This window comes from Triturus cristatus, chromosome 3_1 (genome assembly GCF_964204655.1).
Source record: "Triturus cristatus chromosome 3_1, aTriCri1.1, whole genome shotgun sequence".
Taxonomy (NCBI): Eukaryota; Metazoa; Chordata; class Amphibia; order Caudata; family Salamandridae; genus Triturus; species Triturus cristatus.
Genome location: NC_140583.1, coordinates 777,666,991 through 777,684,980, shown reverse-complemented (window position 1 = coordinate 777,684,980; position 17,990 = coordinate 777,666,991). Strand labels below are relative to the sequence as shown.

The 17,990-nt window shown below is 43.0% G+C and overlaps 1 protein-coding gene across 1 annotated transcript in view; it reads left to right on the top strand.

The window, feature by feature from the left end:
• The window catches only part of PSMD13 (proteasome 26S subunit, non-ATPase 13), a 121,230-nt gene that overhangs the window by 33,984 nt on the left and 69,256 nt on the right, over positions 1-17,990 (top strand). Inside the window, exons 2-6 of the mRNA XM_085644961.1 lie at positions 8,036-8,114; positions 10,834-10,868; positions 10,958-11,013; positions 11,515-11,558; positions 12,887-12,973. Coding sequence (XP_085501087.1) covers positions 8,036-8,114; positions 10,834-10,868; positions 10,958-11,013; positions 11,515-11,558; positions 12,887-12,973 — 301 coding nt within the window. The remainder of the gene's footprint in view (positions 1-8,035; positions 8,115-10,833; positions 10,869-10,957; positions 11,014-11,514; positions 11,559-12,886; positions 12,974-17,990) is intronic.

The window sequence follows — 17,990 nt, the reverse complement described above, 5'->3', positions numbered from 1 at the left end:
CGCGCGTCTGCCCCGATCTTTATTCGCCTCCTGGCGCTCGTTACCAGCGTCGTCTGCGTCCTCGGTAGCAGCGGAGCTGCTGGGAAATGAAGTCCGGTGTCGGCGGTCGGCGGAGCAAAGCCCGGCCAAAAGGAGACACTCGCTGGGAGAAAACACAGCCCAGCAACAGGGGAACACAGGGGGGGGGGGACAACGGAGCAAAGCCCGGCCACAGCAAAGTTTTTTCAGGAGGGTTTCACAAGGGCCTCGGCCCCGATCTTTATTCGCCTCCTGGCACTCGTTACCAGCGTCATCCGCGTCCTCTGTAGCAGCGGGGCTGCTGGGAAATGAAGTCGGCGGTCGGCGGAGCAAAGCCCGGCCTCAAGGAGACACTCCCTGGGAGAAAACAAAGCCCAGCAACAGGGGAATACAGGGGGGGGCAACAACGGAGCAAAGCCCGGCCACAGGAAAGTTTTTTTCAGGAGGGTTTCTCACCATGGCTTGTGATGCTTGAGAGTAGTGTAGCGTAATGCTAGAGCTGAACTAGAGCGCACAAAGCGAGTAAGGGTGCCTTTTTTTCAGGAGGATTTGCAGTCTGGGTGTTGCTACTCCCAAGATAATTTTGAAAACAAAACTATAGGGTCTGCATTTTATTTTCAACACCCCATTTTTACACATTCTCTCAAAAGCCATTACTGTGCAAAGACAACATAGCCTGATGCTCCCCAGGAGTTGACCACATTTTTTTTCAAGATGCACAATATGTTCCTCCCATAAGTAAATATTTACCTCCACTTTGCCAAGGCCTGTGTTTTGTCCTGCTTGCTCACATGTTATCTCACTCAGGCTCACTACCCCCATTATTCATTCTCATTCACTTTCCATTTTACAAAAAATTGCTCACTTGCACTCACTCAACATTCGGTATCACGTTCTCCCTCTCACTCAGTCTCACCACTTTTTCCTACTCTGATTACCTCATTCTAACTTAGTTTCACTTACTGTACATGACTCATTCTCACTCATTTTCTCTCACTTTCATCGACATACACTCTTTCACTCATGCTCAGTTACATTCAGGCACTCAATCATTCACACCCACATTTATTTACTCGCACTCATTCTTCTTTGCAGGACACTTGAATACATATGTGCTATACTATATTTGAGCAGCTAGCTGAATGACATGAATAAGAATTATTTATTTGTTTCTCACTTGTAAAGTGCACTATCACCTAACATGCATCCTGGCACTGACAATCAAGAGTGCACAATTTGTGGATAAGAAGGAGCCCTTGTGGGTTTCCGTGAGTCAGGTCAGATTCTCTTGAAGAGTTCCTTTGTCTCTGAGCCCTGCTTAACACATGTGTACAGGAGGAGCCCTATATTGATGTCCTCAATGTTTGAGACAAAAAATACTCATTGATTTCTGAACAATGAGAGTAAAAGTGTTAAGGTAACATGTTGTTCCTGCTTATATTTTGCATGCTTTACATAATCCTGCATTCCCTATGAGTGTTTGCTTTTTCCAGAATGTTGTTACTTTTTTTCAGGCACGGCATAATTTGAAATGAGTCACATCCAGGTGCTTATAATGGGGCAGAATTGGGTTGTAGCTGAAGACGAGTTTCACTCAGTGGGGCAGAAGGGTGTTCGGTGGGGATAGGATGTGGCATTATGGCCAGAGCTACCGAATGTGGAACTGGGGAACCTGGTTCAGCCTTCATGCCTTGTCCATCAGACCACTCCTGAGGGAGCACCCATGATAGACCTTAAAAGGCCCCACTAGACCTTAGAAGCCCTGGTCTCTTAGCACCAGCAGGTGAACCCTTCCGGTGGCCAGTGTTGGGTAAACTTGAAGCCCTGTCCACATCAATCCATACCAAAGTTCACCACCAGTCTTGCGGGTAGGTCTACAAAGCAGCACACCCTAGAGCACCAGCGGCTTTGTCACGGAGGTCACAGGACCATTGAGGCCAGTCCACCTCACGCATTGGTGCCTTCATAGGCCTTGTTCCAGTAGTACTAATGCAACTCACCAGGGATTTGCAATGCAGGATTTGCATGCAAACCAGACTAAGGAGCATGTTTTCAAGGGCCTTGCGTCATGCTTGCACCTTGAAATGTGGTACATGCACAATGCAAAGCTCGAAGTCCTATTTTAAAAGCCACGTAAAACCACTTTGCATTTCTTTGAATGGCTTCATAGATATGGAGTACTGCAACGCAGCACAAACTGCTGCATTGCCTTACTGTGTGCACTGGAGGTGTTGCGGTAGGTGTTGCATAGGAGACTGGTTTTGTAACTGGGGACTGGTTTTGCAGCAATGCTGCGAAATCGGCCCCCAGTAACAAAACCAGCAGAACTGTGCAGCATAATGACTCACTCTTAAAAACTTCTGGCAATTGGGAAGGTGCTAGATGTACGTTGGGTGTCCTCAAGTGAAAGATCTGTGAGAGCTGTTTGGAATAACTACAAAGCACTTAGTAAACATTTCATGGAATCTTCCGAAGACTCAACGAGGAGTGACATTGAGCAGAGGAAATATGCTGGTTTAAACCATTTATTAACCTCCCTGGTGTTTGGTGAAAATATGGGCATTTTATATGATGCTCTCACAGAATTGGGTGACCTATCCAGAAGGCTGCAGCGGCGTGATATGACCATATTTAGGCCGATCGTTCAATACAGATGCAGATTTTAGTGTTTGAATCAATGGCTGATTCACCTGGGCCCTTTGCTACAACTGCATTAGATGCTGCTGAACGGATGCAGTTTGCTGGTGTAGGACTGCAACAGAACAAAGGCTGTGTTAGCATCAATAGGGCACAGTTCTTTAGGAGCTTAGCAGTACATCCTTGGTTTCAGAGAGCACAAACAAAATAAAAATTGCATCCCTGAAAGCCTGAAACCATTAGTGCACATTTTAAACACCTTTTTGTACCTCAACTGCTGAATGTGAACAGGGCTTTAGTGTAATGAATGATGTGCTCACACCACTGCGAAACAGAATATCAATCAATCATCTGTCTTCTATAATGTTCATAAATATTGTGGGGCCACCTGTCATAGAATTTAAACCTGAATTTTATGTTCAGAAATGGTTAGAAAAAGGGAGAAGTGCCGATGAAAGAAACTGCATGGCTAGGAGACAAATGGCTTATGATTCCACTTATAAGCGTATTTGGAATATTCTGTGATTGGAAACATGTCCCACATTATAAATGAATTAAATATAAACAACAAAACCTCAAATAAACATGTTTATTGAGTCTTTGAATTAAATAAACGTTATAAGCTGTAACTGGTCAGTGAAATGCCAAAACTTCAAAAATTGGTATGTTTGGCTATTTCTAATTTCTAGCCACACCTCCGACTCCGCCCACTAATCCAATCCTCTGCTTATTCCCGCCCCCTGAGTCTCCGCCCACAGTTCCCCTACTTTTTTTTCCCCACTTCGACCACTGGGCCAAACACATAAAGATAAGAAACCTTTTAGCAGGCGAGGCCACGGCAGAAAAAGCCGTACGAAAACGTCATGGCAGCGCTTGTTTATCTGAGGAACTCACTTGTGTTTAGTCCTTCCTCTTTGTTTGTGCAGATACAGTACGCATGGGGCTGCGGAAGCGGCTTTCTATTCATTGCATCACCCATTGGATGATCTTTGTAAAAACCGGTCCTGACTGGGGCTCTCTTCGTCACTGACTAAACTACCTTCCTCCAGTGCAGTGTCAACAGAAGCTATCAATACCAAGATGCTGGACCAGCGTGCATCTTCTGGCAAATCTAGGAGAGCGGTCCTTTGTTTCCCATTGCTGTCTCAGGTGGCTGTGTTGGACTCCTTAACCACCTCTCACGCAACATGGCAGGCGACGAGCCAGGAGTGACTTTGGGGCAACCGCACCTTTCGCGCCAGGATCTTGGCTCCCTGGTGAGCTGCGCTGATACACGGGTCGGGTGATAGTGTCCGAAGAAGCCAGGGTGTTCGGGAAAGATTAACAGTTTCTAGACACAACACCGGTCACTGCAACGTCAGCATGCCGTGCTGTGTTCTGGTGAGGGTCATGTGAAGGGAAAGATGCACCGTGAATTCGGAAAATGTATTTGAATGGAGTATAGTGGTATCGCGAAGTAAGCAGGGGCAGTTTGGGAATTTATCATTGTATAAGTGCCGAGGCTGTGAGGGCGGATTGATATGTTAATCACATTATGGAGCCTGGCAAATACTCGTACATGTTATGGTGCTAAGGGAGAGAGAAGGAACGGAGTAGGCGTAACAAGACGATGGTAGTGGGGGACCAGGTTATTGGAAAAGCAAGAAAAGGTTTTGTTGAACTTAGGACAGGTGGTACATTTAAGAGACCTGGATGAGGCACTGCAACCCTAAGGGCAGTCATGAACGGTTTTGTGAATGTTGTCTCGGTTCATTTACTTCATCTGCAAAATCGAGTTCTCGTGGCACAATGTGTTGCTGAGTTCGTGGATGCAGGCCATGCTTTTCGGGGGTTTAATTGATTTGTTGTGGCAAATTTAATGCAGTTGTTAGAGTATACTTAAGTTAAAAAACGTAAACATATTGAAACAAAAAATGGTAATAAACAGTATGGCTTGCCCAATGCTGCATGACTTGCTTATGATTATCAGAGCAACGCAGCACGTTTAGCTGGAAGAGGCAGACTAGGGTGTATTGCCTCTACTAAAATGGTTGCCATATGGAATGCTATTCTGGCAGACGCACCAGTTACATGCACACATACGTAAGTGCTGGATGGCAAAGCACTACAGCTTGTCAGATATGCTAAACCATGGTTTCTTGGAGTAAAATGCTTATATTAGCTCCGTTTTTTAAAATTTGTTAAAACTATTTCATATTTACTTTTCATCATGCAATTCAGCGCTGGTGTTGGGTTGGCTATACAGGTAATCTGGCATGGGACCAAGTTATTCCTCGTTCTTGTCTCCATTTCATTTGTTCCAATCCTGTATGTCTTTCGGAGAGGACACTGGCACGTGACCTCAGTACTGCCAAGTTTCCCCATGTTTTATGCCTACAGTTCTGCCAAGTTATCCCGTGTTAAATCTGCCACCTTCATTCAGGCTAGGCTTGTTGGTAAGTAGCACACTGACTTCTGGGATATTGTTCTTTCACCTTTTGTATTATAAGTGTGGGCTCCCAAAAAGTTTCATAAATGGTACTATTGCCTAAAATCAACACGTCTGACTGCATATATAGAGTTGGAATGGAGCCGCTTAGATTTATGACAGAAAGCAAGATTAGGCAGAGGCCGTCATAATGCCTGATTATCAAAATGGAAGTTGCCTAAGAAAATGCAAGGATTATTTTATACAGAAATGACAACTTTCGACATAGTATTTCCATGCTTTCATCCATGGCCTGGTTCAGTTCCTCACTTGAACTTTGAAAACAGACATACCCAGAAGAGGTAACAACTAGGGTTGGGTTTTAAAGGCTGCAGGCCTGTAGACATTCTAGAACGTCAAACGAGCACTGTCCCTGGATAAGAAATGTACTTGCCTCTTGGTTCAGTAAAAAGAGTTCAAACAGCCTGACCTTTGGTTTATGGTAGTCATGAATAAGAGAAATCAAGCACATTTATTTGATCTACCCAGTTGATACTTGGATAGATGTGGGTAGGCCTGAGACTCCTGTCTCTTCCTGCTGGGTAACTGGAGAAGGGATTGAAGATGTCTGGCAGGTTGATTACTCGTACACCACCCTCGGTAAGGTCCATCAAGAAAAAATAGCTACAAACCGCACCCTATGTGATTTTCACTTAGTTGATGAACACAGAGAATAACAGTGGTAGCTCAGAAGTGCTTAAAGTCCACATTCGTGCATAGATGTGCAAAGGTTGTGTACTACGCGGAACACTGCGTTGGGAAGAATGTAGCTGTATAAAGAGGTAGCTGCAGGTTAATTTTAACTCTGACCATCAATTGTCCACCCAAATGAGGTATACATAGAAGTACAGAAATATCGGAGACACTCTGAACACCATTGTCTAATAAGGAATACAGGAAATGCAACAATGATTTTAAAATACTCTAAATTCCTCACTCCTTATGATGTCCACTTTGATTTGAACATCAGAGATATGCAGTGGAAGTTGAGAGGGAAGAGGCAGCATGTGGTCAAGTTTAACTGAATGTTCACGGGAAACTTGTTTTTGGTCCTGGGAATTTGTTCAGCCTTGACCTTCACTTGTCTAAACTCTGCGCCTCTCAAGGAAAACCAGTCCTTTGTGCCAGGCAGATAATGGAGCTCTCTTACAAATCAGTGGGTCGGTGCTGTAGGAACGGAAACAGCTGACCCGCCTAGCAAACTTAATTTAAGGAGAATTTATTTTCAGATGTATTTCAGGATCTTCATAATACTGCTGGGGGTAGTGATCTGACTGCAGTTTAAGCTGCGGCTCATGTCTGCACTGTGGTGAAATACTGAGCAAGAGGTGGAGGCTACCATAGTAGACAAAAATTGTCTGTTAATGAGGCTTCACTCTTGACAACTGAAGAATTATGGAACTTCCCTAATGCTAATTTAAATAAATGTGTAGAATTCATTCTGTTGAGGTTCCTGGTGCAGATCCATTAGTGATGGCAGAGTCATATTGGACTTGGGCTCAATGTAACAGAGGGAAGAATTGACAAGGGCAGAAACTCACAAACATAAGCTATTCTTGCATAGCAGCAGAATCCAATTTTTCTCCATCTAGTGCCGCGCCATTGAATTATGGGATCTAGTAAGTAATTACCTGGGGCATGGAAGCTTAGATTTGGCCCCAGATAAATTGTTTGTCATATGGTCCGAAGAGTCGGATTGTTAACTCAGTTGGGGGCAGCAAGGAGATGCCTGTACACATTTAACAAGAGAGTGAGTGTGATGATCACAACTCCTAACACTAGATTATTTATTGGATCCTTCGTTACCTTGCATCTGATGATCATTTCACGAGTGGTATTTTGAATCATTAGGTTTGCTTGTATAGTCCTACTCTTGTAGCTGATGTTTGGCGTAGCATCTCCTGATAACTGCTTCAACACATTTAAACAACAAGCATTTACAATGCAATAGGTCTCGCATTGACATGAGTTTGAGCTATTGGCATTGCAAATAACTGCCTTTTATTTTTGTTTTCTTTTTAAAAACATAAATCAAAGGCATTGTAATTTACAATGCCAATAGCTTAGACTCGCGTAACTGCGAGACCTATTTCATTGCAAATGCTTGTTATTAACTGGAGGAAGTACATTTAAGGCATGCTCCCTTTAAGTGGCAAAACTGTGGTTATCAGGATAAACTGATTTATTGCTGTAACGGTGTCATTGCAGCTGCCCATTTCTGTCTGAATGGTTAACTAATTTCGCATGCAAAATCTCTTTCCATGACATTTAAAGATTTATGTTCTGTGGGGATATATTTCCGAGAGATCTAAAACCACTTTAGTGGCTGTTGTTTCACTAAAGCTTCTGCTGGAACCAAACAGGCCTGTTTTTCATCAATTTATGCAAACTTAAAGAAAGGAGGTCGTGGTTAGTGTCTGTCTGATGCAGAAAAAGCCCTGTTTATAGGCTAATTTTGCCTTCAGTTTTCCAGCTAAACATAGAGGTAAAGTCAATCAGTTTTTAGTGTTAGGAAAGTAGTTCTGTTCTATTATCACTGTATGTTATGAATTTGTTATGTAAGGGAAGGCAGGTAGAAGCTCATAGAAAAGAGTCTCAGATTTGTTACTTGTACAGACTAAAATATAGGCAGGATGACCCTTTGTCCTTCGAACGCAAACAATGTTTCCTGGGTATGTCCTTCGAACGCAAACAATGTTTCCTGGGTATTACTTTAGCCATTTTGCACCCTGTTATGATCAAGTAAGTTCGCCAGTGATTGCTTTGTGCTAATTTGTTTGCTCAGGTCCTCATGTTGCTTTGTGCTTGCTGTTTATGGAGCTTGCTGAGGTCATTCCGGATGACTGTCTGCTCACTGTTTGCTAAGGTCCTCACTGTTTGCTGTGAACTCACTGTTGCTTCTTACCGTTGCAGACTGTGGCACCAGCTGACTCTGCTGCTGCTGGAGTTTGTGCAGGACCCACACTTTGCCAAAGGAGATGGACTTATCAAGGTGAGTATCAGAGTGATAGTAGGATGAAACAGTTGACCAATACAGTGACCTTTAATATTGTTTTCTCTACGACATACACTCAATTCACCTCTATGTCCCATGGTAGTTCTTGAATAAAGCAAAGGGGTATCTGGTCATCGCAAACAAAATTACCTGTTGCCAATCTTTATGGTGGCATGCAGACGGAAGGTTCTGGTCGTCCTCAAGGAATATGACACTTTGTATATCAGAATCATTATTTCTACTGTGGGTTGATGGGTCTGTCAAGTCTTTACTTAAGCTTTCATTGACTGACATCACCGTAGGTTTTTTATATGGGTTGAGGATGAATCATATTGATAATTGTGAAAATTGGGCTTACTTTAGTCTTAAATTTGCAAGTTTTTTAAGGAGTCCTTGGTGTAAAAGCCTGTGTTGTACATGTAACAACGAGGGAAATGGGTGAGCTTCCTTAGTTTTTCAGTTGGTGAAAGGTGGGCTTCACTGTGACTTGACTCGACTAACTTTCTCAGACCCCTTTGAGGAATATATTTTCATGTGAATGTACTGGATCCTGACTATCAGAATTAATGGTGGAGGCAAAATACTTAATCTTTCCCTTACGTGCTTCTCTACTTGGTATAGCTCTGTAAGTCCTGTTTCGATTCTTCACAGTATCCACAATCTAGAAGTATTGCAGGCTCACAGGTCTATTGAAAATGTTCCGGTCTGACTCTATCAATGAACAGCATCATTCGTTATTTTAAAAATATTTTTTGTGTATGCACACTATCACTACCAGATTTTAAGGTACTCCCTTTCCTTAATCTCATCTCGTTGGACTCGTGTAGGGGGGGGAGGGAGGGTGCTGTGTGTGTGGGGGTAGTGTGTGTGTGTGTATATATGTATATGTATATGTGTGTATATATATATATATATATATATCTATTCAACCAGTACGCCCTCATTTTGAAAACGCACTCCACAGCAGATTAGTTAAGATCAGCCAGCTTTTTATTCGTGGATGTTTCATCTCGCCAGACGCGTTTCGGAGCATGGTTCCTTGTTCACAGCCTGCCACGATGTTCGCAGTGTGCTGAAAGACATATTTCCATGCATGCAGTTCTTCTTAAGTAGGTTCCAGGTGAGTAAGCTTGTGTTGCCTGCTGGGAAAAATAGTGCATTGCAGTAAGTAGTTCCATAGTAGAGTCTGCTCAATATCGTGCAATAAGCAATAGTACATTACCCTTAGTGGGCCTCCAACTAGTAAAAAGCAGTAATTACTTATCTTAACTAATCTGCTGCGTTTTCAAAAAGAGGGCGTTTTGTTTGAACATATATATCTATATCTATCCTAGACTGGAAAACAAGAATTCTGCCCTTAACTCGAACCCTCCAAGGGTAAAACGACTTGAGTAAATGACTCGGAACGATGCCTTCTACTGTTATAACCGATAGGGATATGGAAGATACACTTGTAATTATTTATCATGCACTATTATATACGAAATGCCAATAAAAATGCATTTTAAATTTTTTTTTGTAGTATTCTTAATCTAATGTACTTTGGTTCTTTGTGTAGAATATTGCATGGTGATTAGGAATGAGATGTAGTCTAGTGTTTTATGTTGCAGACCTTGGAAACCTTCGCAGTTATTCCAGTTTTAGCCCTTGACCAAACGTAATTTGTTTTTTGGAAACTTTTATTCATTTTGCGATTGTAAATATGTATAATATAGCATAAAAAGCTATCCTTGTGGTGTACTGTAGTGACTTTTACATGGGGCCCCCTGGGCAGCAGCAGCGCTGGGCTGCTGTTTACTCCACTCAGCACTAACATGGAAAAAAATATAAAAATTCAGCAAACACTTATTTAACGATTAATTGCTGTTAGGGAAAGGAAGTAACTAGGCCCTTAACTTAAGGAACACCTTCATTTGTAAAGACAGCCACTAGATATACATGCTTTGCTTCCCCCACACCCACTTTACACCCCCTGCTGGTATCGGGGCAGCCCTCAGTCACACCGTAGACCAAACTTTGCGGCCCCTGGCAAATGTTTTGTGAGTACCCATGGTCTAGTACAATCTTAATTATGTTTCCTCACATTTCCTAGCACATTTTGTTTCATGTCAAATAAAACATCATCATCATTTACTTTGAGCAGCACATCATATTTTGAAATGCACCGGCTACAATAAAAATGCTGTATGTAAAGGGCTTCACTGTTCCTTGGCACTTTGCTTTAAAAAAAAATAAAAGTGGCCAATTGTTGTATCTTCTGTATGTTCTTCCTGTGTAGATGATCTGTGCAACATCTTTCATCTGTGCATGGTTTGTGTGTCTAAAACATCTTTCATCTATGGTGCCTACTTTGTGAGCTTTGTAGCATCTTGTACTTTTGTGCATAATGTGTTGTATTTTAGCTCTTGCATTAAATGTGCTTTGTGATTGTGTATCAGCAGTTGCTTTCATAATAAGAATATCAGGAACTATCCAAGTTCTTTGCTATTGCCAATTTCTGTAAACTGTGGCTTCCATAAAATGGGGGAATACAGGATGAAAAATTTCTCCTGCTGTCATTGTGGTACAAATTATTTGTGGCCCGGGAAGCTGCGCATGCCTCAGGTTGCCTACATACTGTGTTCTGCAGCTCCACATGGAGAGAAACTCATAAGTAATGTTTTGTGTTTCTCTGTAGAAGAATCATGAACTGACCTTTCTCCTCTTTATTTTACAGTTGTATGAGAATTTTATCAATGATTTTGAGCACAGGTAAGGAAGTCGCTGCTATGTATATGGGCATAGCTTTAAGAGTTAATTGTTAAAATTATTGAATTACATTAACTTTTTCTGCATAACAGGGTGAATCCTCTGTCGCTGGTTGAAATCATTCTCCATGTGGTGCGACAGATGACCGGTGAGTCCGTGGACTGTGACAAAAATGTCTTCCTTTGATTATTTTTTGTGACCTATTATTAGAGCAGTAGTTGCTGTTCTAACACATAGGAACCATTTGATTGAAATATTGTGTAATGTATTGCTGTGTGCCCTTGGTCTTTAAACTGCTACACCAGTCCTGAACCTATGTGCACTCTGCACTCTGTATGCAGTTATTTCTTTATTGATGTGGCCCCTGCTTGACCTCTCCCTAGAGACATGCTCACCCCTGGAACAGAATCTTCTCTCTTTCTCTTATTGCGTCTCTAACTTTCTCTTTCTCTTTCCTTCTCTCACACACACCTCCCAACCTACTTATAGTTTAGTGTCTGGTGTTGCCTCAACTTGCCACCTCATCTTGTAGAAGAAATTCAGGTTGCGCTTTACGTAGTGCTGAATAATGGTGGTCAATTTTTCAAGAAAATAAACTGTGCTGTAGAGATTTGTTGAACATGTTTCTTCTCTCTTTTTTTCAATCTAGACCCTACAGTGGCCCTCACCTTTCTGGAAAAGACTCGTGAAAAAGTTAGTTTTAAGTTCTATTCTTGAGAACAGAGACCTATTGTTAACTTTGTATTTTTTTAAATCTATATGCTAATGGTGTGTTTGCATTTGTATGGAGTTTGTGGTTGTGTGTAGGGGCATTTTCAAGTTTTCCACCCGTTTTATAGACCTGTGCATGTAGGTTGTTCACGTTAGATTCCATATAGATGCATATGAATGAATGTGGTTCATGTCAGATATCCTCTGGGTGTCTTCTTTTAACTCTCTTAGTAGGTAGGCTATGCTCATTGCCCTTATTTGTGCTGCTTAACATCTCCTTGGCTTTCCCTTCATTGTGAGCTTCTGAAAAGGAGGCGTTGTGGCCAGAGTCTGTTAACACATACACTGTTATTACCAAAGCATCGGACCAGCGATGAGTTTGAAATAGCTAAATTTTGTTACTGTATGTCCACAGGTAGACATTCTGTTTAAAACAGCCTTTTGCTTGTATATTAGTAGTTAATAAAAGCTGTGAGTGCATAGTGCATGACCCCAGAAGGAGGACATCAATACAATTTATACTTTTAGGATCTAGGAAAGGATGGAATAATCAAATTTATAATGCTCTCTTCAAATACTAAATTTGTTCACTTCAAATGATTTTTATTTTTTCTGTGAATCTTTAAGTGTAACTCTCCAATGAAATGACGAGAAGGAAATAAAATATTTTTGTGGTTCCTTTGTAGAAAAGAGCTGGTGTTCCTACATCAAATGAATGATGATGAGCACCACCTTAAAGCCAAGATCACAAATGTGTATGTGAGGGGGGGCAAAACAAAGATTTTCATATCTGAATTCTCAAAAGAAGGGATGGCCATATATTGCAAGGGACGATGCTGATAGTGAAATAGAGCATTATTGAAAGTAAAATGCTGTTTATGTTGCTGTGATTAGAATAGGTTTTATGAGTGTGGGTATTGCGGTACAAAATTAGTTTTTGAGACACAGGGGACATCAAATAACTTTCTGAGCATATTTCTGTCTAAGTGTATGTTTTTTGACATGGTAGGTTATCTTGTGAGTCTCAAATCATCCAATTTGCAGATGATATCAGCACAACAGCAAACATAGGCTTTTAAAGAGGAAAATGTAAAATGTTATTTTTATCTGTTATTTGTAATGCCAGCATATTCACTTTAGCCATACACCATTTTTATTTATTTATTACCTTTTGACGGCTGCACCTCTTGTCTTATATTTGCCCTGTCTCAATTAATGGATGCAGCTTGTGTGGTCTTGTGGGCATAGACGGACTTATTCTGAGAACAATTGCGTGCCTTTTGTCACTTAGCATTTTTTTTTATTTTAAGGTGAAAAGCAGCGATGAGGCTGTCATTCTTTGTAAAACCGCAATTGGGGCCTTGAAGTTGAATATCGGGGACCTGCAGACCACAAAAGTGAGTACGACTTGGGAGATATGGTAGCAGTCAGCTGAAAACTCTGTAAAACAATTTCTGGTTGTTCAATGGGGTGGTTTTTCGGAAGTGCAAGTCTATGCCAAGAACTGTAAAAACCTGTATATTGTTTTTAAATTCCAGTGGCCTCAGATTATTATTATTATTCTTTATTCGACACAAGTAGCCTAACATTTCAAGCACAAATACTATACAAAAGTACTGAGTCAGTGCACAGCATAAGAATCCTTTTGAGTGAAGAATGCATAAAAAAGGTCCTTTTGGTCGCATTCCATGTTATGCCCCATTCTTTCCCAATTTGGGAACGCCATCATAAGTTAATGTTTTTAAATTGTACCAACTGGTGATGTCAGCGCTTGCCTAAGTGCATGTATATGCATACTGCTAGCAATTCATAGGTTGTACTCCTCAATAACACTGCAAATATACTATACAATAACAGGCCATGACCTATCACAACATACCGTACTATGCAATAAAAGCTGTTAACATATTGTAAAACAAACCATACCATACTGTGCAACAACAGGCCATACTATACAATACAGCGACCTCCATATCATACCGTATTCTACAATAACAGGCCGTACTATACATTAACAGCCCCATAACATGCTTCAAAATGAAAGGCCACACCGTACAGTGGCAGGCTGTATGTACCATATCGTACCATCCAATCAAATCCCACTCACCTCTTTACCTCTTCTCACCCCTGAACCTCAAGTCCAACTCGCCTACCTTTACCCATACCCTCCCCTAAAACCTTTAGACACCATCACCTCCATTTACCTCTACCCATCCGAGCCCTCAAGCCCACCTCCCCTCCATTTACCTCCTGGACTTAAGCTCAGGGCATATGGGGGTTCAAGATGGCATCAAAGGTACACCCTCCGCGGCACTATGGCGGCCAGGTGCAGGGTGCTGGTTTGTCGTCGGGTGCCCTGTTGCGTTCAGTGGGGGAGTCTTTGGTTTGCAAACACTGCAGACTTGGGGATGACGGTCTTCTGGGAGCGACCGCCACTTGGAGCGGTAAGTTGGGATGCTGGGGGTTGGCTAGACACTGTTGGTTGGGCCACCCACGGCCGTGGGGTGTCGGGTGCAGGGGTGTCTTTCAGGGTCGGATCTTCTTACTATCTCCTTGTCGCGGTTGGGGGGGCCTTCCGGATTCAGGGTGCAGGCGTCGACTGGAGGCAGGCCAGGGATTACTGGATCTCGGGTCTGGATCGATGGGGAGACCTCCTCGTGGTGTTGGGCCACTCGAACATGGGCAAGATTTTGCCGGAGCTGCAGTCTGTGGCTGAACAAATCTGGTGTTCACGGGAGACCGTCTTTTCCTTGGAAGGCAGGGCACGGCCTCGGGGTTCTTGAGGTTTTCTGGCTGCAGGACACACCGGAGTTTCGCTTCTGCAGGTTCGAGATGGGGACAGGCCGGTAGGGCTGGGTCCAAGCCAGTGGGCATCCTCCCCTTCTTAGCTTCGCACGGCTGTTCGTCCTTTTTTTTTCTTGGTCGTTGCTTGTTTGAGGAGGCAAGGTTCAGGGGTGCCCCTAAATACAAGATTTAGGTGCGTTGCAGGTAAGTAAAAGGTTGGGACGAAGGGGTCCCTTCCTTGGGGTGGGTACACCCCCCTATTATGCCACCCTCCAGTGGGAGGGGGGCATATGCCTCACGCTGGTTGGCTGTATTCCTCCCCCCCCCCCCCCTGCCCCCCTCACCCCCTTCCCCTGCAGGGTGGCGGGGACTGAGTTGTGCTTCACCTCCCTTCCTCACTTTGTTTTCCCGCCGGTTGTCCCGCCCAGAGTGGGGGTCAGAACCGGTGGAGACCAGTTGCTAGGGGCAGCAAAAGACCTGGGGAAGCTCACAAAGGTGGCAAGCCTTTGAAGCCTCCCCTTTGTGGACCCTGCCCATCCTGGTGGAGGAGGCTTGGCACCTCGTCCCAGGATGTGCATCGTTTCAGGCCCCCGATGGCAGCAGGCTCTCGACCCAGGGGTCCATTAAACATGTCTGGTGGTGGCAGCTGGGAGGCAGCCACCCAGCCTGGACACTAGTGTTAGGTCATTTTCCAGGGGTCATCTCTAAGATGCCCTCTGTGCATTTTTCATTAAATCCCACACCGGCATCCGTGTGGGTTTAATGTGCTGAGAAGTTTGACACCAAACGTCTCTGTTTTCAGTAAAGCCATTATGGTACTGTTGAGTTTGTAATGACAAACTCCCAGCACCATATACTCTTAATGGCATTACTGCACTTACAATGTCGAAGAATTGGCTTTAAACTTGATAGACAAAACAGGGCACTCACAGGAAACGACCTGTGGGACCCAGAGAGTTGAAAGGTCTCTTCAACTGTTGAAGAGGGTGGGGGGGGATCACATCTCCCTTTTAAGCTCAAAACTACACAAGAGTATCCCTCCTAAGGTTGCGGGGAAAGTAGTGTATACTACACAAGGCATGGGTAGGTGGGCTATCTGGTACACCCATGCTGGCTCCGCATGAATGGTGCGTGGAAGGAATAAATCCTTTTTATATATAACCCTCGCACACATACTAATGGTGTAATGCTTAATCATCGGGCTCACCCTGACTCTTAAAGGTCGGGGTGGGCTCGACCATATTTTAGGGAGTACCTAAGGCTCGAGGGTGACCAGGGGGCTTCTCCTAGGTATCTCTTTATTAGTGGATATGGTGATTATAAGATAATGGGTAATGTGGACTATTCTGGTCCTGAGACCTTATGTTTTGTTGACCGACCTGTTTCTGCCCTACTCTTAAGGTCTAACAAGGTCCAGGGCTTTCATCAGGGTATCAAATAAACACCTCTCTGGTGAATAAAATGCAGAACAATGTCATGCACTTAAATATGTGGGCATTGTTAATACTTGCCCATCGGTATTTCAGTTTCTGTTGTAACACCCGTCAAATATCCATGGCACTCATTATATGGAGTTTTTTTTATCTATATCGTTGACAGGTGATTGTATAAACCACATATGTGAGAAAGATGGTGCATGCATATCCCACTGCATGCGTGTGCACTACACCAACTCAGACTGGAGGCAAGTGCATTCGTTCCCCGTGCGCCTTCGTTGCTAATATTATGGAGTGCCTGATTATTCTCCATTAGCAGCGATTGAATCGCCTACATTGCTCGTGTGGATACATCTTATGGCGGTATAGTAGCTGCCCTTATGTGATTGTTCACTATTTTCAACCTTGTAAATCAGGCGTATTTCACGACATAAAACATATGCTTAGAACCACACATATTTATAAAATAGTATCCTCCAGTTTTTATACAAATGCATAGTTTTGTTTTGTGTACTGATACCCACCCACAACTGATGGGTGGCAAATATCTCAGGAGTGTGGGGGGGGGGGTGCCCTTTAGTCACACACTATATGGAATTGGTGAGATAAAACAGAGGGGGGGGAGAAAAAAGGAGTCAGCGATCGAAAGATTGTTAAAGCGCCCCTGTTCGAATCACAGGGGCCTTCCTACTCCAACCGGCGGCCTAACGTCTCGTCACGTAGTCAAAGGATTTCCCCGGCCATTCGCCTAAATTCGCTCTCGTCCTCCCGGCTTAGGTGCAGATGTGCCTGGAGGACGCCAACATTTATGTGCTCCTTCCTCATGGGCGCGGGTGACTTCCGCGTCATGTTGTCTGGGTGCATCGGCTAGCATGCACGTCCGAGGACGGACAGACCCTTTGAATCATGGGTACTGTAGTCGTTACGCTTCTTTGTTCGCCATTCATTAAGCACAATAATCATATAATCAGATTGAACATAAACTATTAAAATATCCACGTACAAAAAGCAACTGTCGGGTGTGTATTATCCTTGTTGTGTCAATTTATGGAAAAGGACTATGGTTGTGTTTACCTTAACCATAGAGCGTTTTTAAAGCGAATGCAAGCCAATACTTTAAAAAAGACGTTTTTTACTAATATATGTATAAAGCACTCAACGTAACCAGAAGGTATGAAAGTATTATATAAAAAGTGTGTAATCTGCAGGTTCAAGCCCTAGACCTGTGCTGCATTTCACTTAGTGAGCTCTCATGTTAGTGCAGTCATCATGTAAACGTTTACTGTGGGCCGCTGAAAAAGCGTGTCCTCCAGTAAAGGGAGGACATATTGGTATATATTTGATAAAAAAGCGGCTGTTGGGATTGGTTGTTGTTTTTGCTCTAATTGTTAATTGGTAAGGATGTGTTCAGACTATACTTATTATACAGAGCTCAACGTAGGTGGTCTATCAGTATCTCAGCTGGCCCCATGGGATTTTATCATTCAAATCAGTTTTGTGAGTCCCTAGTTTATACACCCAGCGTTGTTCCTTTGTTAGTAGTCTTTTCGCCAGTGCCCTATTGTTATCCATTTTCTCTATTCTGGTCCATTTAAGGTTCATATCGTTGTGTCCTTTTTCCATAAAGTGTGTGGTCAGTTTGATAGCACCTCTTACACCTGATGCTCCTATGTTCATTAATCCTGATCTTTATTTTCCTTGTCGTCCTCCCAATCTAACACAAGTTGCAAGGGCATGTGATAGTGTATATAACATGGCAGCTATTTCAGTTATTGTGATGTCTTTGCTCCCAAGGAGTGGGAAGATCAAGATCAATAAATTTGATTTGTCGTAAATGCACATGCTACATGATCCACAAGGGAAATGTCCTTTGATATGGGGTTGGTTCCACAGGGTTACTGCTTGTTCATTATGAGGTTTACCCACAGTGCTATGTACCAACATATCACTAATACTCCTATTCTTTCGAAAAGAGAACAAGGGAGACTTGAACTTGAGTTTGTTTGATGTTAGTATTCTCCAATTTTTTGGCATGATTTTTTGATTGTGTTGGAATGTGTGTTTGTATGTCGTTACACATACAAGGGCATCTGATTCAGGTTTGACAGTGGTTTCAAGTAATGCTGCTTGTGGAGTGTTCCGTGCCCTTTTCTGTGCTTGTTCGACCACTCTACGTGGGTATTCTTTCTCCTTT